The sequence below is a fragment of the Sceloporus occidentalis genome, unplaced genomic scaffold, assembly GCF_023333645.1.
Source record: "Sceloporus occidentalis isolate IW3139 unplaced genomic scaffold, rSceOcc1.0.p SCAF_5, whole genome shotgun sequence".
In the NCBI taxonomy this organism is placed as follows: domain Eukaryota; kingdom Metazoa; phylum Chordata; class Lepidosauria; order Squamata; family Phrynosomatidae; genus Sceloporus; species Sceloporus occidentalis.
The window spans coordinates 31,132,341-31,157,211 of NW_028316985.1; the positions used below are offsets into that span (position 1 = coordinate 31,132,341).

The window sequence follows — 24,871 nt, forward strand, 5'->3', positions numbered from 1 at the left end:
ATGGATCGATTCGACATCGGATCATGGTTTACACTATACTTGCCCCAATCACATTTTCTGTCATTTTCTGGGATCAAAATTATCCACTTGTGGTTCTCATTCATGAATGAATCAATTCAAAATGTTTCAGTTCCAGCTGGCCAAAGGGCAAATTTGAATCAATTCTGATCTGTTTGTGGTTTACACTTGCGCGGAATCAATTTATCGAAAAAGAAGTGGGGGGAAAGCGTCAAAAAGATGCAGGTTAAATGAGTCCGGAGCATGGCCCCCCTCTTGGAATTGCTTCAGTGATTCAGATTATGTTGGAACCAGGGTCGTTTGAACTGGTTCAAATAAATTTGCAATCCAATTTAAAAGGTAGTGGGAATGAGGCCCCAGTTTTCTTATGTAAGTGAGAAGAAATAATCCTCTCATATTTCCTTGGTTTTGACATGGCCTCTTTTGGTAGGATTTGTGTTTTGCTCTCCAGATAGGAAAATACTGAATGCTCTGTGGGTGTTTAGATTTCTGTTTGAATAAGCTATGACCAATTGTAATTGTGACTTAATGCGTAATACTTATTGCATAATCCTGGCATGGCAACCCTGGAAGATGATGTGTAGTCAGAACTCAGTCATATAGATGATCTTAAAAGTAACTTTTCAGAGCTCTGATATATCTCCTCATTATCACATTGACAGGATCTTAATACAATGCTTTTGAATGGCATTGGTTCACACAACAAACAGCAAGTCTTCAAGGTTGAAATCTGCAATTAATATATTGCAACTGGCCTTCAGGAATACTGCAAAAATTACAGATATTCACATCTGGTATTCTGGTTAATTGCATGAACCTGCCTTCAGACCAGAACATTGGGCAATGGATTTGTATGGTGGTCTATGCCATTGCTGGTAATTTTTAAATAACAACTATCAGCTGTTGTTTGGTTTGCACACTATGGAACTCCCTCCCTAGGGAGGCCAGGATGGCTCCATCCCTGATGTCCTTCCAGTGGCAGGTAAAGACATGTTTTATGCCCCCAGGCTTTCGCATGACATGGATGCTGTTTTGCTTTTGTTTTAATGAGTTTTAAACTTTAAATTTTAATAATCTAAAGCTTTTAATTGTTTGAATGGTTTAATTGTTTGAATGGTTTTTAAACTTGTATTTCGCCTGTTTTATACTGTTTTAACTTGGACTGTTTAAGGTTCAAAAAAGGCCCTTTTCCAATAGGAGCTTGATTTACAGGTCACTTCCTATTGGAAGAAAAGTCTATTCTTGGTCCAAAAACATCCCAAAAATTACTATAAACATGGAGAAATTGCCTCCAAAAATGTCTACCAAAGCTTTGGGAAGAACAACAACAAAATGATTGTGTAGTTAGCCCTCCAAGGTCCCCTGGGGAGCCAATGCAGACCCCTAACTTTGACAGTTTCCCCCCTTATTACAGCCAAGACTGTGCTAGATGAGCCAGTGTTCTGAATCAATACAGGTTATGGATCCCTTATATGGAAATCCAAAATCCAAGTAATCCAAAAACCAAATATGTCCACATGGATGGATAGGATAATGATATCTTTGCTTTCTGATAGTTCAGTGTGCCCAAACTTTTCATGCACAAAATTATTTTAAAAATCTTATATGTAAAATTACCATCAGACTATGTGTATAAGGTGTGTATGGAACATAAATGAATTTCATGTTTAGACTTAGGACCGATCTCTAACATATCCACAATCTGAAAAATATAAAATCCAAAACTTTTTTTGGTCCCAAGCATTTTGGATAGGGGATACTCAATCTGTATATGACAAAATCCTAAATTGTTATGCATAGGCATGTACAAGACTGAACTGTCAACCTGCAATTCTGCACACACCTACCTGTGAATGAGGCCTACTAAACACAATAGGAATTAACACTGAGTAAACATGCCAAGGGATTATATTCATTAGATTACAATACAACACTGTCTGACTGTAATATATTGATGTTCCACCATCCTTTCTTTCCCTGAGCAGCTACTTCTCCAGTCCTTGGAAAAAAACAAATGTCTTTCATCTTATCAGGTGCATTTTATTGCCACCTGGTTACACAGTAATTTCAGCCTGAGCTTTACAAAGAATCATATGATTGCATATGAGCTCAACAATTGTCAGGTTAATTGGACAAACAAAGAACGGTCTGTCAGTATGATTGCAGAAGAAAGACAGCAAAAATGGGCAGGCAAACAAGCCAAGAAAAAGGGAATGACGAAAGTAGCATTTAAAGGTGAGGGAAAAGCTTAGGAGAGTTTAATTTAATTTTATGTTTTGCTAAAGGTGATTTGGTTTGGTTTGGCTTTTTCAGTACATCCATATTTAAGTTAAAAGGAACACCAGTTGAAAGAAGAAACGATTGACCTCCAGAGTCCTTGCTGGTGGAACGAAATTGAACTGGGGGGGGGGTCTAACCTTTGGGATAGTTCTTAACCAAATTAAGGAAATGACTCGCAAACAGAGACCTAATTCTAGATTTTAATTTAATTTTTTGTATTTCTGTTGCCATTTGCTCAAAAGCTGTTTGCAAGGCAAACACATGAGATCTTTTACAGGGCTCTGAAATTTACAGACATTTTAAGAAAAACTGCAAGGAACTGCAGAAAAAGATAATCATGACGGATCTAAGAAATTTCTTTCTTTCTACCCAAGAATTCCCAATACTTTCTAGACAAACATGAAAAATATTATTTGAGTGGGTTGTTTGCTCAATCCTTTCATTCCTATTGGTCCAACACAACTTTCTGGGACTTAGAGGCAATTCTAATCAAAACCTAAGAAAGAAAAGTAATAATGTGGATGTTCACATATATTGTCAAGTAACTGTTTAATTAAACTTTTTAGTAAGATCTTGCAACTGCTGAAAAGAATACTCTTCCTCTTGGAGCTACGGAGACACTGGATGTATGGAAATCCTTAAAATTTTAAACGCCAGGTATGACATTGTTCTGGGATGGGTGTGGTCACAAGGCTATTTTTATTTGGGTAGTCATATAGTTGTTTATGAGTCAACATCATTCTAAATCTTGTAGTAATATCTCATGCAAAGTGAAAGTGAACTTTATTCTTCCTTCCTTTTCATGAAGGCATCTGTAAGAAAACTAGCAATTCCTTGACTTTTCCTGCATAAACTGAATGGCAGAAAGAGTGTGACACAGACAGAGTATGTTTTGCTTACTGTGACTTGATGCTGAGTTTGCTGTCCTCATGATGGAATAAAGATGAACAGCTCAAAGGAATGTAGCAAGCAGGAGAAGCCAGTATTGTCTTTCTCTATTGAAGAGATCTTAAAAAAACCATCCACTGAGGTTTGCCTACACAACACAATGACCTGCAGTAACCAAGCTGAAGCTGCTGAAATCCTGAGATTAGAACCAGGGATGGGAATGTGTAAGGGTAAGTAAGCACTGTTTTCTACTTTATGAAACTTTTATGAGCTTCTGTCCTTAGATTCTAGGTTTTGATATTTTAAAAGGCTCATGTTGTCATATTTTACATGCTTAAAACATATATCTGATGGATATTTCAACATAATTCTCGATATCTGAGCAATCAACTTTATTTTATTCATAACATATCCTACACATGCCAATATAGAGGTAAATCTCACTGAGTTCAGTTTCACAATTGCAGCAAAAAAGAATTCACTTTTGTCACAGGTAAAATTCAGGTTCTTCTCTAAGCAATGAATGCCAGCACTTTGGTGATGATACTACTTTTTTTTTAATGGAAAGAAATGTACCATTAACAAAAGCCCAATGCACAAAAATAGGTGCACCTTTTATAATACAGAAGTGCTTATAGTATAGTATAGTATAGTATAGTTTATAAGTAACATCATTTCTATTATTATTATTATTATTATTATTATTACCCCATCTTTTCCCCAAAACTGGGAATTAAGGCACCTAACTGGAATTAAAACAAACACAGATAAAAGTACAAAGACATAAATAACATCTCAGAAAAACTTCTTAAAATGCAGTTAGACTATCCATAGAATTAAAACCATTTAAAATAAATCCATAAAAGACAAACAATATAACAGTAAAACAGATCACTATTTAAAGTCCTTGGAGCCCATCCCTAAAAGCCTGTTAGAATAAAATAGTTTTCAGTTGTTAGTGGAAGTGCAGCAAGGAGACAGCCATCCTAGCCTTCATGGGAATGAAGTTTCAAACCCTGAGAGGAAGCCCTGCCTCATGTTCCCACCAGATATGCTTGTGAAAGTTGTGGAAGTGAAGGAAGGGCCCTGAAGGTTTTAGCTTATATAGGAAGAGATTATTGATCCATATATATATATATATATATATATGACATGAAAGAGAAATCAGGGTTTGAAAAAATTAATGTTTTGAGTTAAAGTTCCAAGAATCCTTCAACTGGCATGACCAATGATCATGCTGGCTGAGGGATTCTGACAGTTGTATTTCAAGCAAATTATTCTTCCAAGCTCTGGTAGAAATAATTGCCTTTGAAACACATGCCTTCCTGGAAATCTTCAAATTCTCCATCCTGACAGACAAGAATAAAGTATTCTCCCTGTTGCATGAGACCAGTTTTCACTTCAATAGGTCTTTGTGCAGAAAAGCACACCATTTTGCTACATAGAAAATCTGTTTCTTTCCCTGGAAAGAATATTTTCTGTACAAAATATTTCCTGCCCATGCAACACTGTTCCTGCTCCTGAGCAGCTCCTTTTACATTCAGACTGAAATCCAGAATGGTTTTGTTATGCCAGTGATATGGAAACCAACAGCTGCCATAGTTGCTCAGGAAACATCTTTAAATATTTTAAAAATTCAAAATCTATGTCTTTTGTCCTAGGCTCCAGTTCATTCACACATCCAAGATTCCATTAAATAAGTATACAGACCCTGATAATATGAGGTCTGTCCATCCTGATCTTGCAGCAAATATCAGCAAAGAGTTTTAGGAGTCTCCTTCTTCAGAGATTTTTAATCAGAGACTAGATGGCCATCTGTCAGGAGTGCTTCAGTTATATATTTCTGCATGACACGGGGGTTGGACTGGATGGCCCTGGTGGTCTCTTCCAATTCTATGATCCTAGAATTCTAGCATTCTAGGAAACAGGTATAGATCACTGAAAGTATTTGTGCTAGGTCTTTGATATGGCTAGGAAAGACCCCTGTCTCAAACTCTGAAGAGCCCCTTCTAGTCAATGTTAGCAGCTAAATATTGAATACACAGGCTCTGTCTGTTATGTTAGCAGCTGTAAGATTTGTCCTAACTTAAAAAAAAGCCATAAATCTCTCCTTTTATAAAGAAATCAAACATGAGATCAGGAAATTCCATCAGATAAGTAAAAGCCTGAGCTGTTGACAAATAGTGTGAGAGTTCCTCAGGCCACAAGATGAAGGTCTTCTGCATCTGTCATGTGCAAAAAGAACACTACAGTATTACTGTTTCGCTTGGCATCAGGCACATTTTAAATGGGAATAATATTTTGAACTAAAGCCCATCATTAAAACATAATCCCAATCAATATTTCCAGACTTTCACTTATAAAATATTTAAAGCAACAATACTTTTTTGTTAACATTATTTTTTTCCCCAACTTCTGAAATTCTGAAGCAAACTGGGGAGGTGACAGGGAGTTGTAAGATAGGCCATAGAAACTAACACACTCTGAATCTTTTAAATAACAGTTTGTTCAAATCCTCATTCTTCTCTGTCCTTTTGCTTTGTTCATGGTTTGTTTTGTGGCTACAATTGTATGCCATTTTTCTGCCCAAACACTCAAGATGGTTTGAAATAATGAAAAGGCTGTTCTCGTGAGTGAGTGTGCTGGCCTGCTACACTAACAACCAAGATGAAGAGGATGCTGAGCTGACCCAATGACTGGAGGCTCATTTCAAGTTATTTTTTTAAAATTAAACTCTGTATGCTTGGGGTTGTTGTTTTTAACATACATTTGAGGCTGAATTAAGATGTGGGGCTTCACATTGTTTTAGAGAGAAACTGCTCCCTAGAGGCAATTGAGGAATTTTACACATACATATACATATGCACATGGGTGTGCGTGTGTGAAAAATTCCCTCTACAGGGCTGTAAAAATGAATTTGAAGTGTTATGGGCTACACTGCTCTCACCTTTGCTTAAGCATATGTTAAATTGTCAGCCAGTGTCATGTAATGGTTTGAATGTTGAATGAGAGCACTGGGAGACCAGGGTTTGAATCCCTCTTTAGCCATGGAAATCCAATGGGTGACCTTGGACCAGTCACACCTTCTCAGTCCCAGAGGAAGGCAAGGGGCACCCCATCCCTGAAGAAAATCTGCAAAGAAAACCTCCTGAAACCCCCTAAGCCTTGCTTATGGGCACAATAAGTTGGAAAGGACTTGAATGCATAGAACAAATGTCAGTGTGGTGCTTTTATTTAAGATAAGATTCAGCAGAACATGGTTGACTTGGAGGCAACATTGCTAAGTACGATACCAGCCACAAATACTGTAAAAACAAGAAATAGCAACTAAATCTCTACTTTGAACAAAATGTTTCCAGAAGCATTTGCAACCATTCTATCTACATTTCCCCCCGGCGTCTTGCTGCAGATGCTGAAGCCAAGGCAATTTAAAACTAACCTCAAAGCCATTTCTCAACCGATTAGTAACATTTCTCTCAGCCTGTGCCAGGCAAAAATGTCACCATTTCTGGAAGTCAAATGCTACATTTACCAAAGAAAATGTCACCCTGGATCCAAAGCCCTTTTTCCATCCACCTCTTTGCTTGCTTCTAATGTTTTGCGTTTCTCCTGGCCAACTTTTCCTTTTGCCTTGAAGAAAAGGCAATATTTTCTCTGCAAAAGACAGAAGAAGAATCCTAAGCTACCAAAATGCCAGTACATTTGGAGAATGACAAACTGACTTTACTGGCATTTTGATTTGTATTTATTGTTTTGTCCCTAACTGAAAGCAGCCTCAGGAACTGTATTTGAAACTGAATACTAAATATCATTAATAAATAAAGTATCTTTTTAAATTTTTACAGGATTGTATACCACTGTGAGGGGAAGATGGTTGGTACAATTTAAGTCCCTATTCTGCAAAAATAGTATAATCATCCCAATTAACCATACTTTCTAAATCTCCTGGACCTCAGGAAGAGATATCATAATAGTAAAAATTTGTTTGAGTTTCTGCACTTAAAAGGCACAGAACTGCTCTTCTAGAAGGTAATGCTGGGTCACTCCTATTTGACCCAGCCAATACCATTAATGGACATGGAGGCTGGGGTGGTGGGGTATGGAGTCCCACGCATCCAAAGGGGATCAAGTTGGGGAAGACTCCTCTCAGCGGCATTTGATACAGTAGATCATGATATCCTTCTGGAACGCCTGAGAGAGTTAGGAATTGGAGGCACTGCTTTGCAGTGGTTCCACTCCTTCCTTTCAGGCAGGTTCCAGAGGGTGATGCTCGGGGACAGTCGCTCTTCAAAAACAAAGCTTAATTGTGGTGTCCCTCAAGGTGCCATCCTGTCCCCGATGCTATTTAACATCTATATGAAGCCGCTGGGATAAATCATCCGTGGATATGGGGCCGGGTGTTATCAATATGCTGATGACACCCAAATATATTTCTCCATGTCCCAGTCATCAGCGACAACGACAGATGGCATCTCTCCCCTCAACCAGTGTCTTCAGGCAGTAATGGATTGGATGAGGAAAACAAGCTCAAGTTGAATCCAGACAAAACAGAGGTAGTTATGGTAGGGGCCCCCAAACCAGGGATTGGGCTGCAACCTCCAGTCCTAGAGGAGCTCATGCTCCCCTCAAAGGACTGTGTTCACAGTCTGGGGGTGCTTCTTGACCTGTCGCTTCAGATGAGGAATCAGGTGAATGCGACGATCAAGAGCGCCTGCTATCAGCTTCGGCTGATACACCAGCTGCACCCTTTCCTGGAACAGGGTGACCTCGAAACTGTAGTACATGCACTGGTAACCTCAAGACTTGATTTTTGCAATGCGCTCTACATGGGGCTACCATTGTGCCTAGTCCGGAAACTCCAGTTGGTACAGAATATGGCAGCCAGGTTGGTCACAGGAACAGCAAGGAGTGACCGTATAACACCAATATTGAAGTCACTCCACTGGCTGCCTATCAGTTTCTGGGCACAGTACAAGTTGTTGGTTATCACCTTTAAAGCCCTACATGGCTTGGGCCCAACCTATCTAAGGGATTGCCTGCTTCCATATAATCCTCCCCGTACACTCAGGTCCTCTGGGAGGAATTTATTACAGCCCTTAAAGACCAGGTTAACGGCGACCTCCCAGAGGACATTCTCTGCAGCTGCTCCCAACTTATGGAATGGCCTGCCGGATGAGATCCGTCAAATTACCAATCTAGAGAGCTTTAAAAAGGCCATTAAGACGGATCTCTTCCGGCAAGCCTTCCCAGAATAAAATGCTTGGCCACAAATAAGACTTCCCATCCAGTGAACTCTGCCCATGATGATTTTTATTTAGCTTAGTCGGTTTTAATATGTAGTTTTTAATCTTACATTGTTTAATCTTGTTTTAAGGGGGGCATTGTGTATATATGGATGTATTTTAACCTGTTGTACGCCGCTTTGATTGCCTGGCAAAAAGCGGGATAGAAATAAAAAAAATATTTATTATTTATAATTCCATAGGCAACACTTGCATCTGGGAGTCCAAGTAGACCACAAATTGAACATAAATCAACAGTGAGATGCAGCAGCTAACAAGGCCAATGCGATTTTAGACTGCATCAATAGAAGTATAGTGTCTAGATCAAGGGAAGTAATAGTGCCACTGTATTCTTCTCTGGTCAGGCCCCACCTGGAATATTGTGTCCAGTTCTGGGCACCACAATTTAAAAAGGATGTTGAGAAACTAGAGTGTGTCCAAAGGAGGGTGACTAAAATGGTGAAGGGTCTGGAAACCATGCCCTATGAGGAACGATTTAGGAAGCTGGGGATGTTAGCCTGGAAAAGAGAAGGTTAAGAGGTGATATGATAGCCCTGTTTAAAGGGATGTCATATTGAGGAGGGAGCTAACTTGTTTTCTGATGCTCCAGAAACTAGGACCCAGAGCAATGGATGCAAGCTACAGGAAAAGAGATTCCACCTCAACATTAGGAGGATCTTCCCAACAGTAAGGACTGTTCGTCAGTGGAACAAACTCCCTCAGAGCGTAGTGGAGTCTCCTTCCTTAGAAGTCTTTAAACAGAGGCTGGATGGCCATCTGTCGGGGATGCTTTGATTTAGATTTCCTGCATGGCAGGGGGTTGGACTGGATGGCCCTTGCGGTCTCTTCCAACTCTGTGATTCTATGATTCTATGCAGGACTGCTGTTTCAATTCTAATCTGGGGGGGTCTCAGATTAGAGCAATAGACCAATGGCCCTTTCACATTACATAATTATAGGCCTATGATTCCACTTTAACTGTCATGACAGCAACCTATGGAATTCTGGGGTTTGTAATTTGATAATGCACTAGAGTTCACTAGCTGAGCTTTGTAAATATCCTTTCCTAAACTGAAAATCACAGAATTCCATGATTGGAACCATGGCAGTTAAAACAGAATCAAAGCATATGCCTGTTGTTCTGTCTTGGAGGCTAGCCAGAGGTGAAGTATCTAACAAAATCCATCAGAAATGAGACAGTAGCAGCCCCAGCAGTATATAGATGCTTACCAGTTACAGTTCTCAAAGTTCAGGCAGTCTAAGTCCAAGGGACTATCTGGTAGCATGGTCAACTTACAGTGCATGGTCCAAGGTCCTTTGGAAACACAATCCAGGAATCAAGAGACCCTAATGTTGCTTCCTCCCAAATGGTCAGTTGTCAGCAATGACTCATGAGAGAGTTACTGGGTTATTTAGGGTCTGTCAGCCTCTCTCAGCTGTTGCCAGCTTCACAAGCATTTCCTATATAAATACTCTGAGCATTGCAAACCCTTCCTGTCTCATCTATGTTCTACTGTGGTAGGTATTGTTTTGTTCATATCTGTATGTTGTGGCTGACTGCTTTTCACAGGCATTGGCATGTCCCCCTGTCCTTCAGTTTCCCTGTCTCTAACCTACTCAGAATTAGTCATGTCCCTCTATCCTTCTTCTTCACTGTCTGTGTCAGATCCTGAAACTGGGACCTGGGAACAAGACATGACCTCTATAACTGTCTGAGGGCACAGAATTAGCCAAGGATACTGACTGGGAGAGGCCAGAAAATGGAATCCAAAGACTGGATCTCTCCCTCTAAAATCCAAGCTTCACTGAAGAAGATAGGGATAAGGATCATGTGGCCCTCCAGACATTGCTGGGCTGCAATTCTAAGTAGTCTTAACTAGCAGCAACCTATTGGGAAAGAATGCAGGGTGCTGAAGCCTAAGAACACCTAGAGAGCTGCATGAGCTATACCCCAGTCTAAAATCTAGGAAAGAGGATTCCACTTGGCCCCATGGCCCCATGGCCCCATGGATCTAGCCGATAACTGAGCACCGGATTGCTCAGTTAATGAGTAAACCCACAAAAATAAAGGGCAAATTATTTTTCCCCACCACCAGTGACCGCTATCAAATTCACACACACACACACACACACACACACACACACACACACACACACACCATCATTCAGGGAAGCAAAGACAGAGTGAGAAGCACCTTTGGATCTCTACAATGTACCCATATAATCCTAACAATGAGCCACCAGGGCAGAACAAGGGTTGTGCAGAAGCATACTTGGCAAAACAAATACAGTAGCTCTAGATGCCTATCATGTTTGTTTCTCTTCTCTTACATTTCCCAAGACTTAAGACACACAGATTTCATTTTATAAGGCTGTCAGGTAATGTTACTGCCAAGACTGTAGAGCTCCTGATAATAGACCCAAGGTTATAGGACTGTTTTATAAATTAATAACATTGTCCACCATTTCCTTTCCAACATCTTTTGTGGTTTTATTGGCCTTTTCTAAATTGATCCAAGAACATGGCATTGCAGCCTAAGGGTTTCATCCCCTGCCCTCATTATTCTTAGACTAAGAATCAGGGCCATACCTTTTATCTATTGTTTTTATCAAGAGTTTGATCTTATATCAGTAGAATGCAGAGGCCAGGTAATGACAAAATTGCAGGAAACGTAACTGAAACAGAAGTGTTAAAAGACAACCATTCTTGATTGATGTGTAGAGCTTTGTGGGCACAAGTAATAACAGATAGTAACAGGCAATTTGAAAGTCGAGAAACCTATAAGAAATGTAGCTACATAAAGAACACTCTGCTGGATTGTACTAAAGCTGTGACTAATTTAGTGTTCTGTTCTCCTACTAGCCACTAAATGTGTACATGAGGACTACAAGGAGGGACATAAGTGCAATAATATCCTCCCATTTCCATTCCCCAGCGACTGATATTCAAAGGTATATGCCCTCTGATACTAGAGTCAGTATATAGCCATCACGATCAGCAGCCATTGGTAGCCTTATCCTCCATCAATTTACATAAACCGCCTTTAAAGTTTTCCAAGTTGCTGGCTATCAAAATGTCTTGTAGCAGTAAATTCTATCTTGTGGTAGTGAATTCTATACAGAAGCAAGTATCTTCCATAGTTAGAACCAGTGTGGTGAACTGGTTTAAATGTTGGACTATGATTCTGGAGACCAGGGTTCAAATCCCTGCTCAGCCATGGAAGTCCACTGGGTGACCTTGGATAAGTCACACTATCTCAGTCTCAGAGGAAGGCAAGAGAAAGCCCCTTGGAAAAAATGTTGCCAAGAAAAGCCTGTGATAGTCACCTTAGGGTCACTATAGGTCAGAAATGACTTCAAGGCAAACAGCACCACAGTTTTCTATTGTTCAAAAATGTAAGCATCATAAAATGCAAGAACCATTTTGCTGGATCAGTTAGACAGTATACCTAGTTCAGTGTTTTGTACTCCCAGTTATAAACAGATGCCTCTGGAAAGCCCAGAAGTGAGAGAGGAATCTAGAAGACTTGGGAAGGAAGTGGACTGTGCCTGATAACCACACTCATTTGCCACCAGCATCTCCACCAGCCACATTTTTAGTAACACTGGCCACATATTTGACAGTACTCTGAAATATGCATTACATCATTTCTAGCAAATATGATTTCCCAACAGAACATGGTTCAATCTCTTTTGGCCTCCAAAGATGTTTTCTTCCACCAAGCACGGGCAGCTCAGCAAGGACCTTCTTAACACATGTAAGCAATTAGTAATCTTTTTATGATAAGAAGGGGATCAGGAGGAAAAAGAATATATCTACACTCTTTGTTGTGGCCCTCTTTGCAGATTATATTTCAAAGCTTCTCCATCCTTCTGCCTGAGGTCTTCTGCTTGTCCTTCTTTCCAGCTGTCATCTCCATTAATTAAGCAATCATGATTGGCATCTGGATGGAGGGAGCTTTTCTCTGAAACGTTTGGACTAAGAGAAAGGAAATGGAGCCTTTAAACATCCCAATGTCCTGCTGCTCCATTTCTGCAATGCCTTAAGAGATAGCAGCAGGATGCTAAATGCTGTGCTTTAGTAGCAGAAGGCTCTACCCTGAGCAATTTGTATGTACCCAATTAGAACCATTCTCTCCCACTATGCTAGTCCCTTTTAATAAAGGGTGAGAAGCTCCTCTAATAAAAATTAGCCACGGCACCATACTCCCACCTCACAGTCTCTCTACAAGCTCTTTTAAATTGGTAAGCAGTCTCTTTAGCTTGGCTAAGGAACCCCAGAGAAGACACATCTCCTTATGTATACAAGCAGATTTGGTTTGCTTCATTGAAGTGTGACATGCCAACCTATCTCTCTGTGTGTATTTAATGGACAGAGAAGGCCTACACATTCATAGGAGGGCCAACAATTTAAAAAGTCTCAACATATCACTTAAGTTTGATACACAGCCAGACGGAAAGAGGGCCCTTCCAGAAATCTCAATTTGTAATGGCTAAACTGTCTAATCTAGAGCTGCAATCACCCTCAAAACACATACTTAGAAAGAGAATAATCCCCATCAGAGTCACTGATAGTCCATGAAGGATAATAGGATCAGTATAGTTTGGCACTGAGAGAAGATATAATCACCATGCACTGAAATAGCAATGGTAGCTCAAAAGCTCTATCAGAAGCAATCCCTTACGTCCTCTGTTTTTCATCCAAGGAACAACATCTGCATCCACACACTTCCAGCTCATTGCTCTTTTCTTTCCTTTCTCCCCATTAGCTCCAGTCACAGGGAAATACTCTGAACTTGGGCACAACAGGGGAACAATCCCCTCCCCCCTCACCATTCCCTTCTCCTTTTGTGTCGTGTCTTTTTAGATTGTAAGCCTGAGGGCAGGGAACCATCTATTATCCCCTCTGTTGTAAGCCGCCCGGATTCCCAGTGATTGGGCGGCATATAAATAATAATAATAATAATAATAATTATTATTATTATTATTATTATTATTATTATTATTTTATTATTATGTCAGTTTATAGGTGGGAGATTCATATCTTGCTTAGTAATATCCAGGTTTCCCATCCTAATGGTGACAAGATACTACTGTAGGAGGCAGAATTTCAATGGCATTCAGACCATCTCATTAATGGATCCCCTCCTTCTTCTTAGGCAGAATATCATTTTCCCACTTCTGAAGCTCATTCTGAGCATAATATGAAAATAACTACTTACAAGCAAGAGTTAGTTGCTCATGATATGAGCAGGAGTGTGGCACCTCACTCCAAAGTGGAAAAGTATAGGCCTCAGACCACAAGCTATGACTGATTACAAGTAAATTGTCACAAGTAAAAAGTAAATAATTACTAATAATTAATTCCTTTTGTCAATTTTTGTTGTTAATGTTGTCAAGTTGAATTATGGTGATCTTATCAATGAGATACCTCCAAGTCACCTTGTCATTAATATCTTCACTCAGGTCCAGCAAACTTTGGGCTATAGATTCCTTGACTGAGTCTCTCCATCTTGAATGTGGTCTTCTGCTTTTGCTACTGCCTTCCACCTTACCAAGCATTATTGTCTTTTCTAGTGAGTTATGTCTTCTCATGATATGTCCAAAGTATGATATTTGCAGTGTAGTCATCTTGGTTTTTGGTGAAAGGTCAGTCCTGATTTGCTCAAGGATCCACTTATTTGTCTTTTTGGTTGCCCAGAGTGTCCGTAGAAGTCTCCTCCAACACCACATCTCAGATGAGTTGATTCTCTGCCCATCAGCCTTCTTCACTGTCCAGCTTTCACAACTGTACACAGAAACTGAAAATAAAGTAGCATGGACAATCCTAACATTGGCATTCAATTATATATCTTTATACCTGAGAATCTTGTCTAGGAAATAGCAGTAATCCTTAAAATCCCAATACAGGAGCCCTAGTTTTACAAGGTGTGAGCTTCTGCCGGTGAAGCATGGAAGGAAAACCAGATGAGCTGGTCTTGAGCAGAGATACTTTAACTTTTAAAGCAAAATTTATAGTCACAGGGGGTATAACCTCACTACATGAAGTGAAGGAGGAATATTTAGTGGTTCAAGCTGGCTTGCACTGTGCCTCATGTTGTTGCCTTGTGTTCTGTGCCTGTGGAGCCAACAGTGAGGTGGATAAGAGAAGACTGTGTTTTGTACCACGTGCCAGTGGCTTGTACAATTCAGATTTTTAAGGAACTAATAATAACTATTTAGTTAGGCTTGAAAAATGGGAAAATAAATAGCTACTTTAAAATTGCAACTATTATAGCAACTAATTGCTTGGTTTGGCTTGGAACTACAGTCAACCATTCCCATCTGTTGAGATTCTGTTCTCTCCCCCTCCCCACAGAGATAGCAAAATAGATGGTCATACTGAATATTATTCAATGTGGCAACATGCACACAGATGCATCAGCATATTTGTATGCACAAGTAGTAGCCCATGCACACAGATGTGCTGACATATCTGTGTGCATGTCACCATATTGAATAATGTGGGGCATGCTGATCCACAGGTGATCAAATCCAAGGATTGCCAGCCCACTAATACAAAGGGTCCACTGTATAACACTAACTTTTTAAAAAAAGCTCTCCTCTTGAGCATCTTTGAATTGCTCCCATAGGATATTTTGAAGGATATATTTTTCTGGGGTTAGTTTTCCTGCTGTTTTTGCTCCTTAGAGGACCTTTGGGGATGACCAAAGACCAGAGGCAAATGAACCATTTTGGGCAGGAGGTAATGCTCTAGCATGTCCCCCCCCCCCCCCATATTCTTTAACAATCTAGAGATGGCCTTCAAAGCAACCCTATTGAAACAATGTGATGAAATTGCTTTTTGTTAAATGAAAACTGTGGAACTTTTGCAAGAGGTCTGAGGATCACACGATCAAAAAGGAACTGCACTTTGATCACAGTGGTCCAAAACACACTGCAGAAATAATCCAGTTTGAGACCATTTTAATGCCCTGGCTCAGTGTTAGGGAAACTTGTGAATTGTAGTTTATTGTGACACCAAAGCTCACAAAACTACAGTTCCCAGAATTCCCTAGCAATAATCCACAGCAGATAAAGCAATCTCAAACTGTGTGTTTTGGACCTTAGATTTAGATCACTTGATTATATTCTGATTGACTTCCCTGCAGGCTTTGGGTGGTTGTGGTTTTGTTTTTGTTTCTAATAGATTATAAGCATCTCAAATTTTTGCATATGGAAATGTAAAGAAAAAAATGCAGTCTTATTTCCTAAGGGACCTAGAAGCTAAATTTGTAAGTCCAGCATCACACATAACATTTTCTAGCCTTTTATTTTGCTCCCACAATCTTTATTAGACTGTAATTTTGAATACTGTTGTTTGCTATGGGACCTCTTAAACTGAGGTCCCAAAGGCATGTACGAATATTCAGAGCTGCAGCCAAAGAAAAATTTCACCTTGCGGGAGTGAGCACCAACACAAAATTGCCACTTTTTTCCTCCTGCCCCCCATGCCCCCCCCCCATCTCTCCCTCTCTCTCAGTTCTTCAGAAACATAAACAGAATTACTGATTAAGTTTAATCAAAAATGCATCATCTCACTTTCCTACTGGCGAGTTCTTGATTAGCTCCCTGTAAGTATATCAGCAGTAATTTCATTTTTGGAGCTGAAATCAAAGCCTGTCCACATAGTCTCTGTTGGCCCACAGCTGACCGCAGGTTATTTTATTCTTTTAATCTGATGAGTTCCAGTTTGAAATAAATAAAAAAAAAACTTCTGTTCTCTGCAGGCATCCCAAACTGCACACGTTGCTGCTGTCTCCATTCAACCTCTGCAAATCAGAAATCTGTTTGCCAGACCAAATAGTAAGAAGCAGAAAGATTAAGGCTCCGTAACACCAACAATGTTGTTTGCAGTCCTCAGGGAGACATCCCAAAACATGCATGGCAAGCTTTTCATTCTCAGAGGCCAAGTTGTTCTTCAGGCAATTAATATGAGGGCCAGAATGTGCTAACCCACACATGGTCAGATTCTGTAATAAAGCTGACATCAACTTAGGTGTACAGGTTTCACAAGAAGAGAGCAAACAATCTTGAGGAGTATATGGATATCTCCTGCTTTCCATTATTAAATGGAAATGCAGATTGAATCCCATATTTATTTACTTGATTTATATTCTGCCTTTCCCCCAACATATGGTGCAGCTCACAACATAAACTACAACAAAATACAGGTTAAAAACAATAAATATTTGCCAAATAAGAGTGGACTAGGGTTCAGGGGTTTTCCCTCTGCTCCACCTCTCAGGTGCCATCTCCACTGTAGGGTACTTCAGTGGTTTCATTAGTCATTGATTGCAAGAAAGGGTAGGATGAAGCACCATCTAGCATCTAATACCAATGCAGTGCCATCTCTTGGTCATGATCAATATATTCAGGAAGTCACTTCCACTACTTTCCTTCTGGAACTGAGCAGAAATCCTTGCAAGTCAGAGATCTGGGTTTCCCTTTTGATGTTTAAGGCAACTGCATATGGGAAGATTTGCTACATTGGTAGAAATTAAAATTGAGAGCAGGCTCTTTCCTCTTGTGCTGGAAGCTCTTGGGGCTCCATATTTGGAGCATGCCAATGGCAGCAGTATTAGGACCACCCTATTCATTGTTGTGTATTAGAAATTTACCCTTCACTGGGGATGTAAATCTTTGATTATTTTGTCCTTGCAAGTGAAATGGTACATAATGGTGTTTTTACACAAAAATCTACCAATTTATATACACACAAAAATCCACATCTATTCCTGAAAAGGAGTTTTGTACAACAGCCAAGTGTTTCTGGAAATTGTGGTGTCTTAGTGTAAAATTGATGGATTTTGCACAGGTAACACCCTTTTGCACAATAAACAGTTTGTAGAAAACATATTCATTTTGTGCAAAAAAAAAGTGGTTGTTTTTTTTTTTTTTGTAGAAATTGTGATGGCACATGTCCAACTTAATGATAGACTCACCTTAGGGTTGCCAAATGTCAGAAGAAACCTGAAGGCACACAGCAACAACAACAAATTCACTAACAGGATGTACCAGCACTCACAAATCTTTGAACTCTGGTGTCTGTAGATACATGGCAGCAGCACATAAATATGTGGATCCCTGGTGTTAGGATCAGCAGCTCCTGCTGATATCATCTTTCACACTCTTAGATTAAGGAGCCTCTTGATTATATATATGATGTCATGATTCGTTTCCATAAGGGAACCACCTGACATAGGCAGACATAGGCAGAGAGATAGACAGCCAGGTAGGTAGAGAGAAAATATGTTCAGTAGGACCTCATATTTCAGAACTTCTCCTTTTAACATACATTCAAGGAAATTTTGTTCATTTCTGATCACAACACTCCATAGTGTCAGCAGGGCTTTATGTGAGTGGCATTTGTCCTTGAGGCTGCTGCCAGAGATACGTCTAATGAATTGTACTTTGATATGCTAGCTAAAGGTCTGAGGGTTCAAGATAGAACTTTCATTCATTCAATCAGTCAATCTGGTTTGTTCTCAGAGATGCTTGTGATGACAATATATATCACAAATGATGTCCGTTCTACTGTCCTCTTACTGTGAAAGTATGGTAGAAAGATTGCCTTCACTGAATATTTATTGAGCACTGGACTAGAGCACATTCTCTACTAAGAGAGGTTTTAACAATTGGGGCTGTTTTAGTCTAATAACAAGAAGATGACTGACAGAAAACATAATAGATATATATACTAATTGTAGGCAATGTGGACAAAGCCAATAGAGAGATGTCTCCCCTCTCATCCCCACTTCCTAATGTTGGAACTTGGAATAATTTTTTTTTAAAATTGCATGTTATTATGTGGAATTCGTAAGCACAAGATATGGTGATTGCCAATAGCTTAGGTGAGTTTATAAGTTTAGAAGCTACTAGGTAAGATGGCTTTATGCAAGCTTCAGGTCCCAGAGGCCATCAGAAATATATGCAAACCTCATTCCTACAACCAACTACCAATCAATCAACATAGACCAATGAAGTAATTTTTCAGATGAATGATGAATTCATTGTGTTCTTATTGACATACAAAGTAGACTTTTAGACTACCACTCCCAGCAACCAGCATGATCACTTGCTAAACTCTGGGCAAACTCTTTAAGGAATGCATCTTTCTCCTGTTTGCACAGATGAGAAAAAGGGGAAGCGTAGGATCAGGACAACATTCACAGCAGAGCAACTACAGGAACTAGAGCGAATCTTCCAAGCAACACACTATCCAGATGTCAATGTTCGCAATCAGTTGGCAGCAAAAATCAATCTTCCAGAAGCCAGGGTCCAGGTAAGTTTTGTTTCTTTCTAATGTAGGATTGGCCCACCAGAACATTAGTTGTGTTTTGCTGCTCATAGGCTATCAAAGAAAACAGACAAATTACAATTGGCCCTCTTTTTCCATGAATTCTTTATCCATGGATTCAACCATCCATGGCTTGAAAATATTCAAAAGAATATATAAATTCCAAAAAGCAAACCTTGATAAGGGACACCATTTTTATTATGCTATTGTATTAATGGGACTTGAATATTGGTGGATTTTTGTATCCACAGGGGGTCCTGGAACCAAACCCCAGTAGATGCCAAGGTCCCACTAAACTGCATGCATTATAATACAGTGTGGTATATTTCTTTTTGCTCTCCCTGGAGAATACTTGTGGGTCTATGTATATGAAAGATTCTGATAAAAGAATTGAAGGAAAGGTTTTGTTGATTCTGATGCAATTATACACAACAGTTACATCCTAGCAATCTCTTTTTGTTATTATCTTAGTTGTATCAAAAAGTACATTTACTCTGACAAAAATTGACTTTCCAATAAATAATTGCCAATGTCATGAATTTGCAACTCAGCTCTTTTTTTATTATTTTTTCCCTTTTTTTTTTTTTTTTTTTTTTTTTTTTTTTTTTTTTTTTTTTTGGGTGGAGTGAGTTTTCATTTAGTTGTAAAACTGTATACTTGATACCCTTTGGAGGGAGTGCACCAAACAACTCCACTTCTTAAGAAGAGATGGGGACGCTCAAACTGGCTGCCATCAAATTGAGTCAGAGAACTGGCAAATGGGCAGAACAGTCTTCATTTTCCCAGAGGCAGTTCTTTGAAGCAACCCCATAAAAACAACAGAAAAACATATTTCTGTGGCAAGTGAACCATAAATTCTTAAATGCACCTCAGATTTTTTTTTTAAAGAAATAACCTCTTAGCCCTGCTTCAGTGGTTAAATCAAATAATGACCTTTTTCAGAGGCTGGATAAGTTGCTATTTTGAACTGCAGTGCCCAAAACCCTCCAGCCAACATGGCTGTTGGCTGGAGTTTTGTAATCCAAAAAAGTATTATTCTCCTCCCCCAAGTTGAGACCATTTCAGAGATGACATTTTTCTTGCACATGCATATATTAGTTTGTTTATCCAGGTTAAATGCCCCTTATCTAGAATTCAGTTGAAATACTCCCAAAATTGTCCACATGGGTAGGTTGAGCTAGGAGCACCTTTGCTTTCTGTTGGTACAGTGTATACAAACTTTATTTGATGCACACAATTGTTCAAAATATAAATTACTTTCAGGCTATGTGTGTGAGTTGCATATGAAACATAAATGAATTTCATGTTTATATTTGGGTCCATCTCCAAGATATTTCATTATGTATATGCAAATATTCAAAAATCCAAAAAAATCTTAAATCCCAAACCCTTCTCTGAGCCCTGGTTCCACAGTGGTTAAATGCTGGTACTGTAACCACAAAGTTGTCAGTTCAATCCCAGGGACTCCAAGGCTGACTCAACCATCCATCCTTTCATAAAATGAGTACACAGCTTGTTGGAAGCAATTAGTTTACAGATTGTAAACCACTTAGAGAGTGCTGAGTTCACTGATAAATGGTATAGAAATGTACATGCTATTGCTATTTCTATTCTCATACCAAACATTTTAGATAAGGGCAATTCAGCCTGTATATCCAGCTGAGTTCAGTTTTACAATTGCAGCCTGAAAGTATTCACTTTTGTCAGAGACTCAACCTGTGTTCATCATTTTTCCTCATACCTTCCTGTCTGGCAATCCCCATAATTTTAATCCAGTTTGGGGTTTGTTTTGTTTTTGAAATACCAGAAGCAGTTTTTACTTTTAAATTTTAATTTAATTCATATTCTACCCTTTTCCCTATGTGAGACCCAAGGCAGCTAGCATCAGGGTTAAAACAAGATAGAGCTAAAAAAAAAATAACAGCCTGGTGATAAAGATGATAAAATCATTTTAAAATGTAGCAATAAAGAAACAATTTGCTTTTGTGTTTTGTGCTTTGGATTTCACTTAATATTGTTTAATTATGTATTTTTAAAATGAAATTAGCATGATCATTCCCCTGTACCCACCCTTTCTTTCTTTTTTTCTTTCTTTTTCTTTTTTTCCCCCTGCAATAGATCTGGTTCCAGAATCAGAGGGCAAAGTGGAGGAAACATGAACGGTTTGGCAATTTTGGTGGTCTGCAGCATCTAACTGAGGTTGATTATATTCCTGCTCCAAAGGCAGATATAACAGTATGTATAACAGTGGATATAGGTCATGAATATACCTATACAATTGTGGCACTATGATCTCAGTTCAGCTGTCCTGGCTGTATCCTATAAAGTCTTCAGCACTAGAGTTCTCTGGCCAAGAATTTTAAATGCCCCCTGACTACACTGAGAGACAGCATGGTGGTTTGAGTGTTGGACAATGACTCTTGAGACCAGAGTTTAATTCCCAGCTCAGCCATGAAATCCACTGGGTGACTTTGGGCAAGTCACATGCTCTCAGCCTCAGGGAAAGACAATGGCAAACCTTCTCTGAACATATCTTGGCAAGAAAACCCCACCATAAGGGTCACCATAAGTCAGAAATGACGTGAAGGCACACAGCAACAACAAACCTTGCAAATCCCCAGTTTCTATAGGCTGCAGCCATGCTAGATAAAATGGAATCATAGTGCTATAACTATATAGTGTGAAAGGTCCTCTGGTTAAGAAGAGATGTTTTGTATAAGCCACACTAATAAAGAACCAGTAACTTTTACAAAGAGGTGTCCTGTAGAGTCAATTTTAAAAAATCCAGGATTATTTTTTTTTTAGTGATCTGTCTACTCTAGACTATGCATATACATGCATAAAAATAGAGAATGCATCTACACTGTAGAAATAATGCAGTTTGACACCACTTTCACTGCTATGGCTCCATCCTACAGAATCCTGGGATTTCTAGTTTAGTGAGGCACGAACAATCTTAGGCAGAGAAGTCTGAAAAGCCTGTACAACTACAAATCCCAGGATTCCAACACTTGAAGTGGTATCTAACTGCATTGTTTCTACAGTGTAGATTAACCCCTGGTTTAGCGTCAGGTGAAATATCTTACTGTGTTTGGGGTTTTGTTTGTTTTTTAAAGCAAAGCTTAAAGACAAACTTGACTGTCTTTGTTGCATTCTGGAGGGCACCAGTTACAAATAAGTAATTCGTCAGATTGGCTTTTTTGGACATGGTACTGAGAAAGCATGGGATATAAATATTTTAATAAATAGTTATGTTTAAAAAATGAGAAATCAAATAGTTACTTTTACATTGTGATTGAAATGATAACTAACTACTCTTTGGATTTGGAACCTATAACAATGACTAAGTACTTTTTGGAAAGTATCTTTTCAATTTCTCATCCTTGACTCCAACGTGCATTCTGGCCAATTATACTAAGAATATTGCAAGCTTGGTCTGATCCTGAGTAGGGGTTCCCAGCAGGCTTTAGTAATGCACATGCTCTTCATTCTTTCTTCTACCATCCTCCATTCTTGGGATATATTTCTCTTTTCTTCTCAAAATTCTGCATGGTTCAGTATCAAATGTATACCACTTGAAACCAGAGAAGATACCAGCCAGAATCTGAAAATGTGGTTGGAAATCTTTTTCATTCCATTCCTCACTTTGGTTTAAAGCTAGTTTTACATTTTCTGCACAATCAGAAACTGAAAGAGCTATTTGGATGGCAAAAACATTTTCTGTCCCCGTCTCCAGATATTTTGCGATCATTGGAACAAAGGGAATTCGTTTGTGCCTTACTGATTGCCTGTCACTATATTTTAAGGACTCCATTTAGTAGTAGTCTCTGAAACTTTGTTGCTTTTTTATTGCTGAAGGGTTGAGGAAATTGACAAGGCAAGTCCTGAGTTAGTCAAAACTTAAATGCAACAAAAGATCTGAATTCACATTGAGTCCTTCTGTTTCTTTCTCTCTCACCTTATGGCAGGGCCCTTGTCTAATGTCCAGCAATCTTTCTGGCATGGATCTCCAAACATGGCACTACTCACCTATGCAAAGGTATTCCACATCTGCCTGGTTACCTAACATGTGGCCCTGTGGCCCTCTGACCATGGATCCTGTGGTGATCTCCAAACATTATCAGCTCCTTGACTATCTCCCTCCATACAGTCTATCAGCTCAACCACTGAAGCCAGCCTGGAGATATATCAATGCCAATTTTACCTAGAAGATGACTCTGAAGAGCTCAAAGGCAATGCCATGGTTTTCTGTAAAAAGCCGTTTTCTTCATTGAGGCTATGCAACACAAAAAGTATCAGACTTACTACCTCAATGAAATCTGCTGGATTCTGATCACTCTTCCTCCCCCAACTCACCATGAAACTGCTCAATGAAACTTGTTAGGCATCCATGAGATGGACGGTATCTCTCAGTCTAACTTACTCATTAGCTTATTCTTAGGATGAAAAAGGGGGAACCATACTCATCAGCTGTACCTCCTTGGTGTATGGATGAAATACATTTAATGTGGAGTGAATCCATTTTACAAAGGGCTAAGAAACTTATAGCTGCCAGACCAAGCCTGCAGAAAAGGACAAGATGGCTGTCATTCCCATTCCATAAACAAAAGCTGACAGGAGTGGTAGCTGAATCTTCAGCACTGACGTATGAGTCTCCTCCACTGCAAGCTAGCTTTAGGGGCACAGGAAAGGCCAGGTGGCATTTGGCATTTCCACCACATCTATAGATCACTTGGCTCAGTGATCAGACTAGACTGATTGGCTGCCACCAGTTGCTCATTCTGAGGTCAGAACGAGGCACCCAGCCATGTGCTTGAGGCTGGGCACATTGCTCTGACCTCAGAGCAAAGTGACCTACAGTGGTGGTGGACACGCCAAATAGCTGAGTAGGATGTGTATGCAATTCATTACCCAGCATGAGAATAGAGGACCTTTGCAACAGGGGAGAACTGCCCCAGATGGCACAGCAGGATGTGTTTCACACAGTCACTGGGCACTGAAATGGAAGACTCCAGATCTTCCCAGAAGGTCTAAAGGAAATAGTACACTATTTAGATACCAACTTTGATAATCATAAAGTCACCAGGTCAGCAGTTCGAGACCCAAGCACCACATGACGGAGTGTGCTCCCGTCACTAGTCCCAGCTTCTGCCAACCTAGCAGTTCAAAAGCATGTAAGGCCTAATTCCCACTTACCTCTTGATTCGATTCTTGAAACTGATTCAGCAAACACAGTGGTCCCCACTGTATTTGTGCCAGTTTCAAGAATCGGTGCAGGTAGCAACAGCCACAATTTCCCCACCATGCCTCCCTCCGTCCCCTTGGCCATACTGGTAGGCCAAGGGCAGAGGAGAGGCCTGGGCAAAAGGAGAAAGGCAGGCCAGAAGGACGGAGAACTGAGGACATAGCAGACATGGAGGTATGGCCGGGAGGTTGGGGAAGCCGCTGCCAGTGGGAACCAGGGGGATTCGAATCTGATTGAAATGCGCCCAGGTTCCCACTTGGGCTGAATCGATTATTTCTAAATAAATCGATTCTGCCAAAAAAAACACTCCATTTTACCAGTGTCTTTTTGACGTGGGTTAAATGGGTAAAAACCATGCCACCCCTTGCTGAATCGCTTCAGCAATTTGAATTAAGTGGGAACCATGGTGGTTTAAACCAGAACTTTTTGAATCATGATCCAGTTTAAACCATAGTGGGAATGAGGCTTAAAAGTGCAAGAAGATTAATAGGTACCACTTTGGTGGGATGGTAACAGCTTTTCATGTGCCTTGGTGTTTAGTCATGATGGCCATATGACCATGAAGTCATCTTTGACAACGCTGGCTCCCTCAGCTTAGTAACAGAGATGAGCACCGCTCCTTACAGTTGGACATTACTAGACAATTATGTCAAAGGGGAAACCTTTACCTTTTTTAAAAGGTGTTATACCCCAGTTCTGGTGCTGAACAGACTGGCCATTGCACCAGAACCAGGTTTGGGCTATATGTTGTTAAGTCTCTTCACCAAGAGGATAGGGGGAGGCAATTTATTTGGTCCATGCAGACAAGGTTCAAGAACA

General features: G+C 39.8%; 1 protein-coding gene across 1 annotated transcript; it reads left to right on the forward strand.

Moving 5' to 3' along the window:
* The first annotated feature begins 3,235 nt into the window (after positions 1-3,235).
* LOC149311860 (intestine-specific homeobox-like) lies at positions 3,236-23,015 on the forward strand. Its single transcript, XM_089526734.1, has 4 exons — positions 3,236-3,416; positions 18,641-18,792; positions 20,926-21,042; positions 22,776-23,015. Exons 1-4 carry the CDS (start codon positions 3,242-3,244, stop codon positions 23,013-23,015), a joined length of 684 nt encoding a protein of 227 aa, XP_089382860.1. The 5' UTR covers positions 3,236-3,241.
* The last annotated feature ends 1,856 nt before the right edge of the window (positions 23,016-24,871 follow it).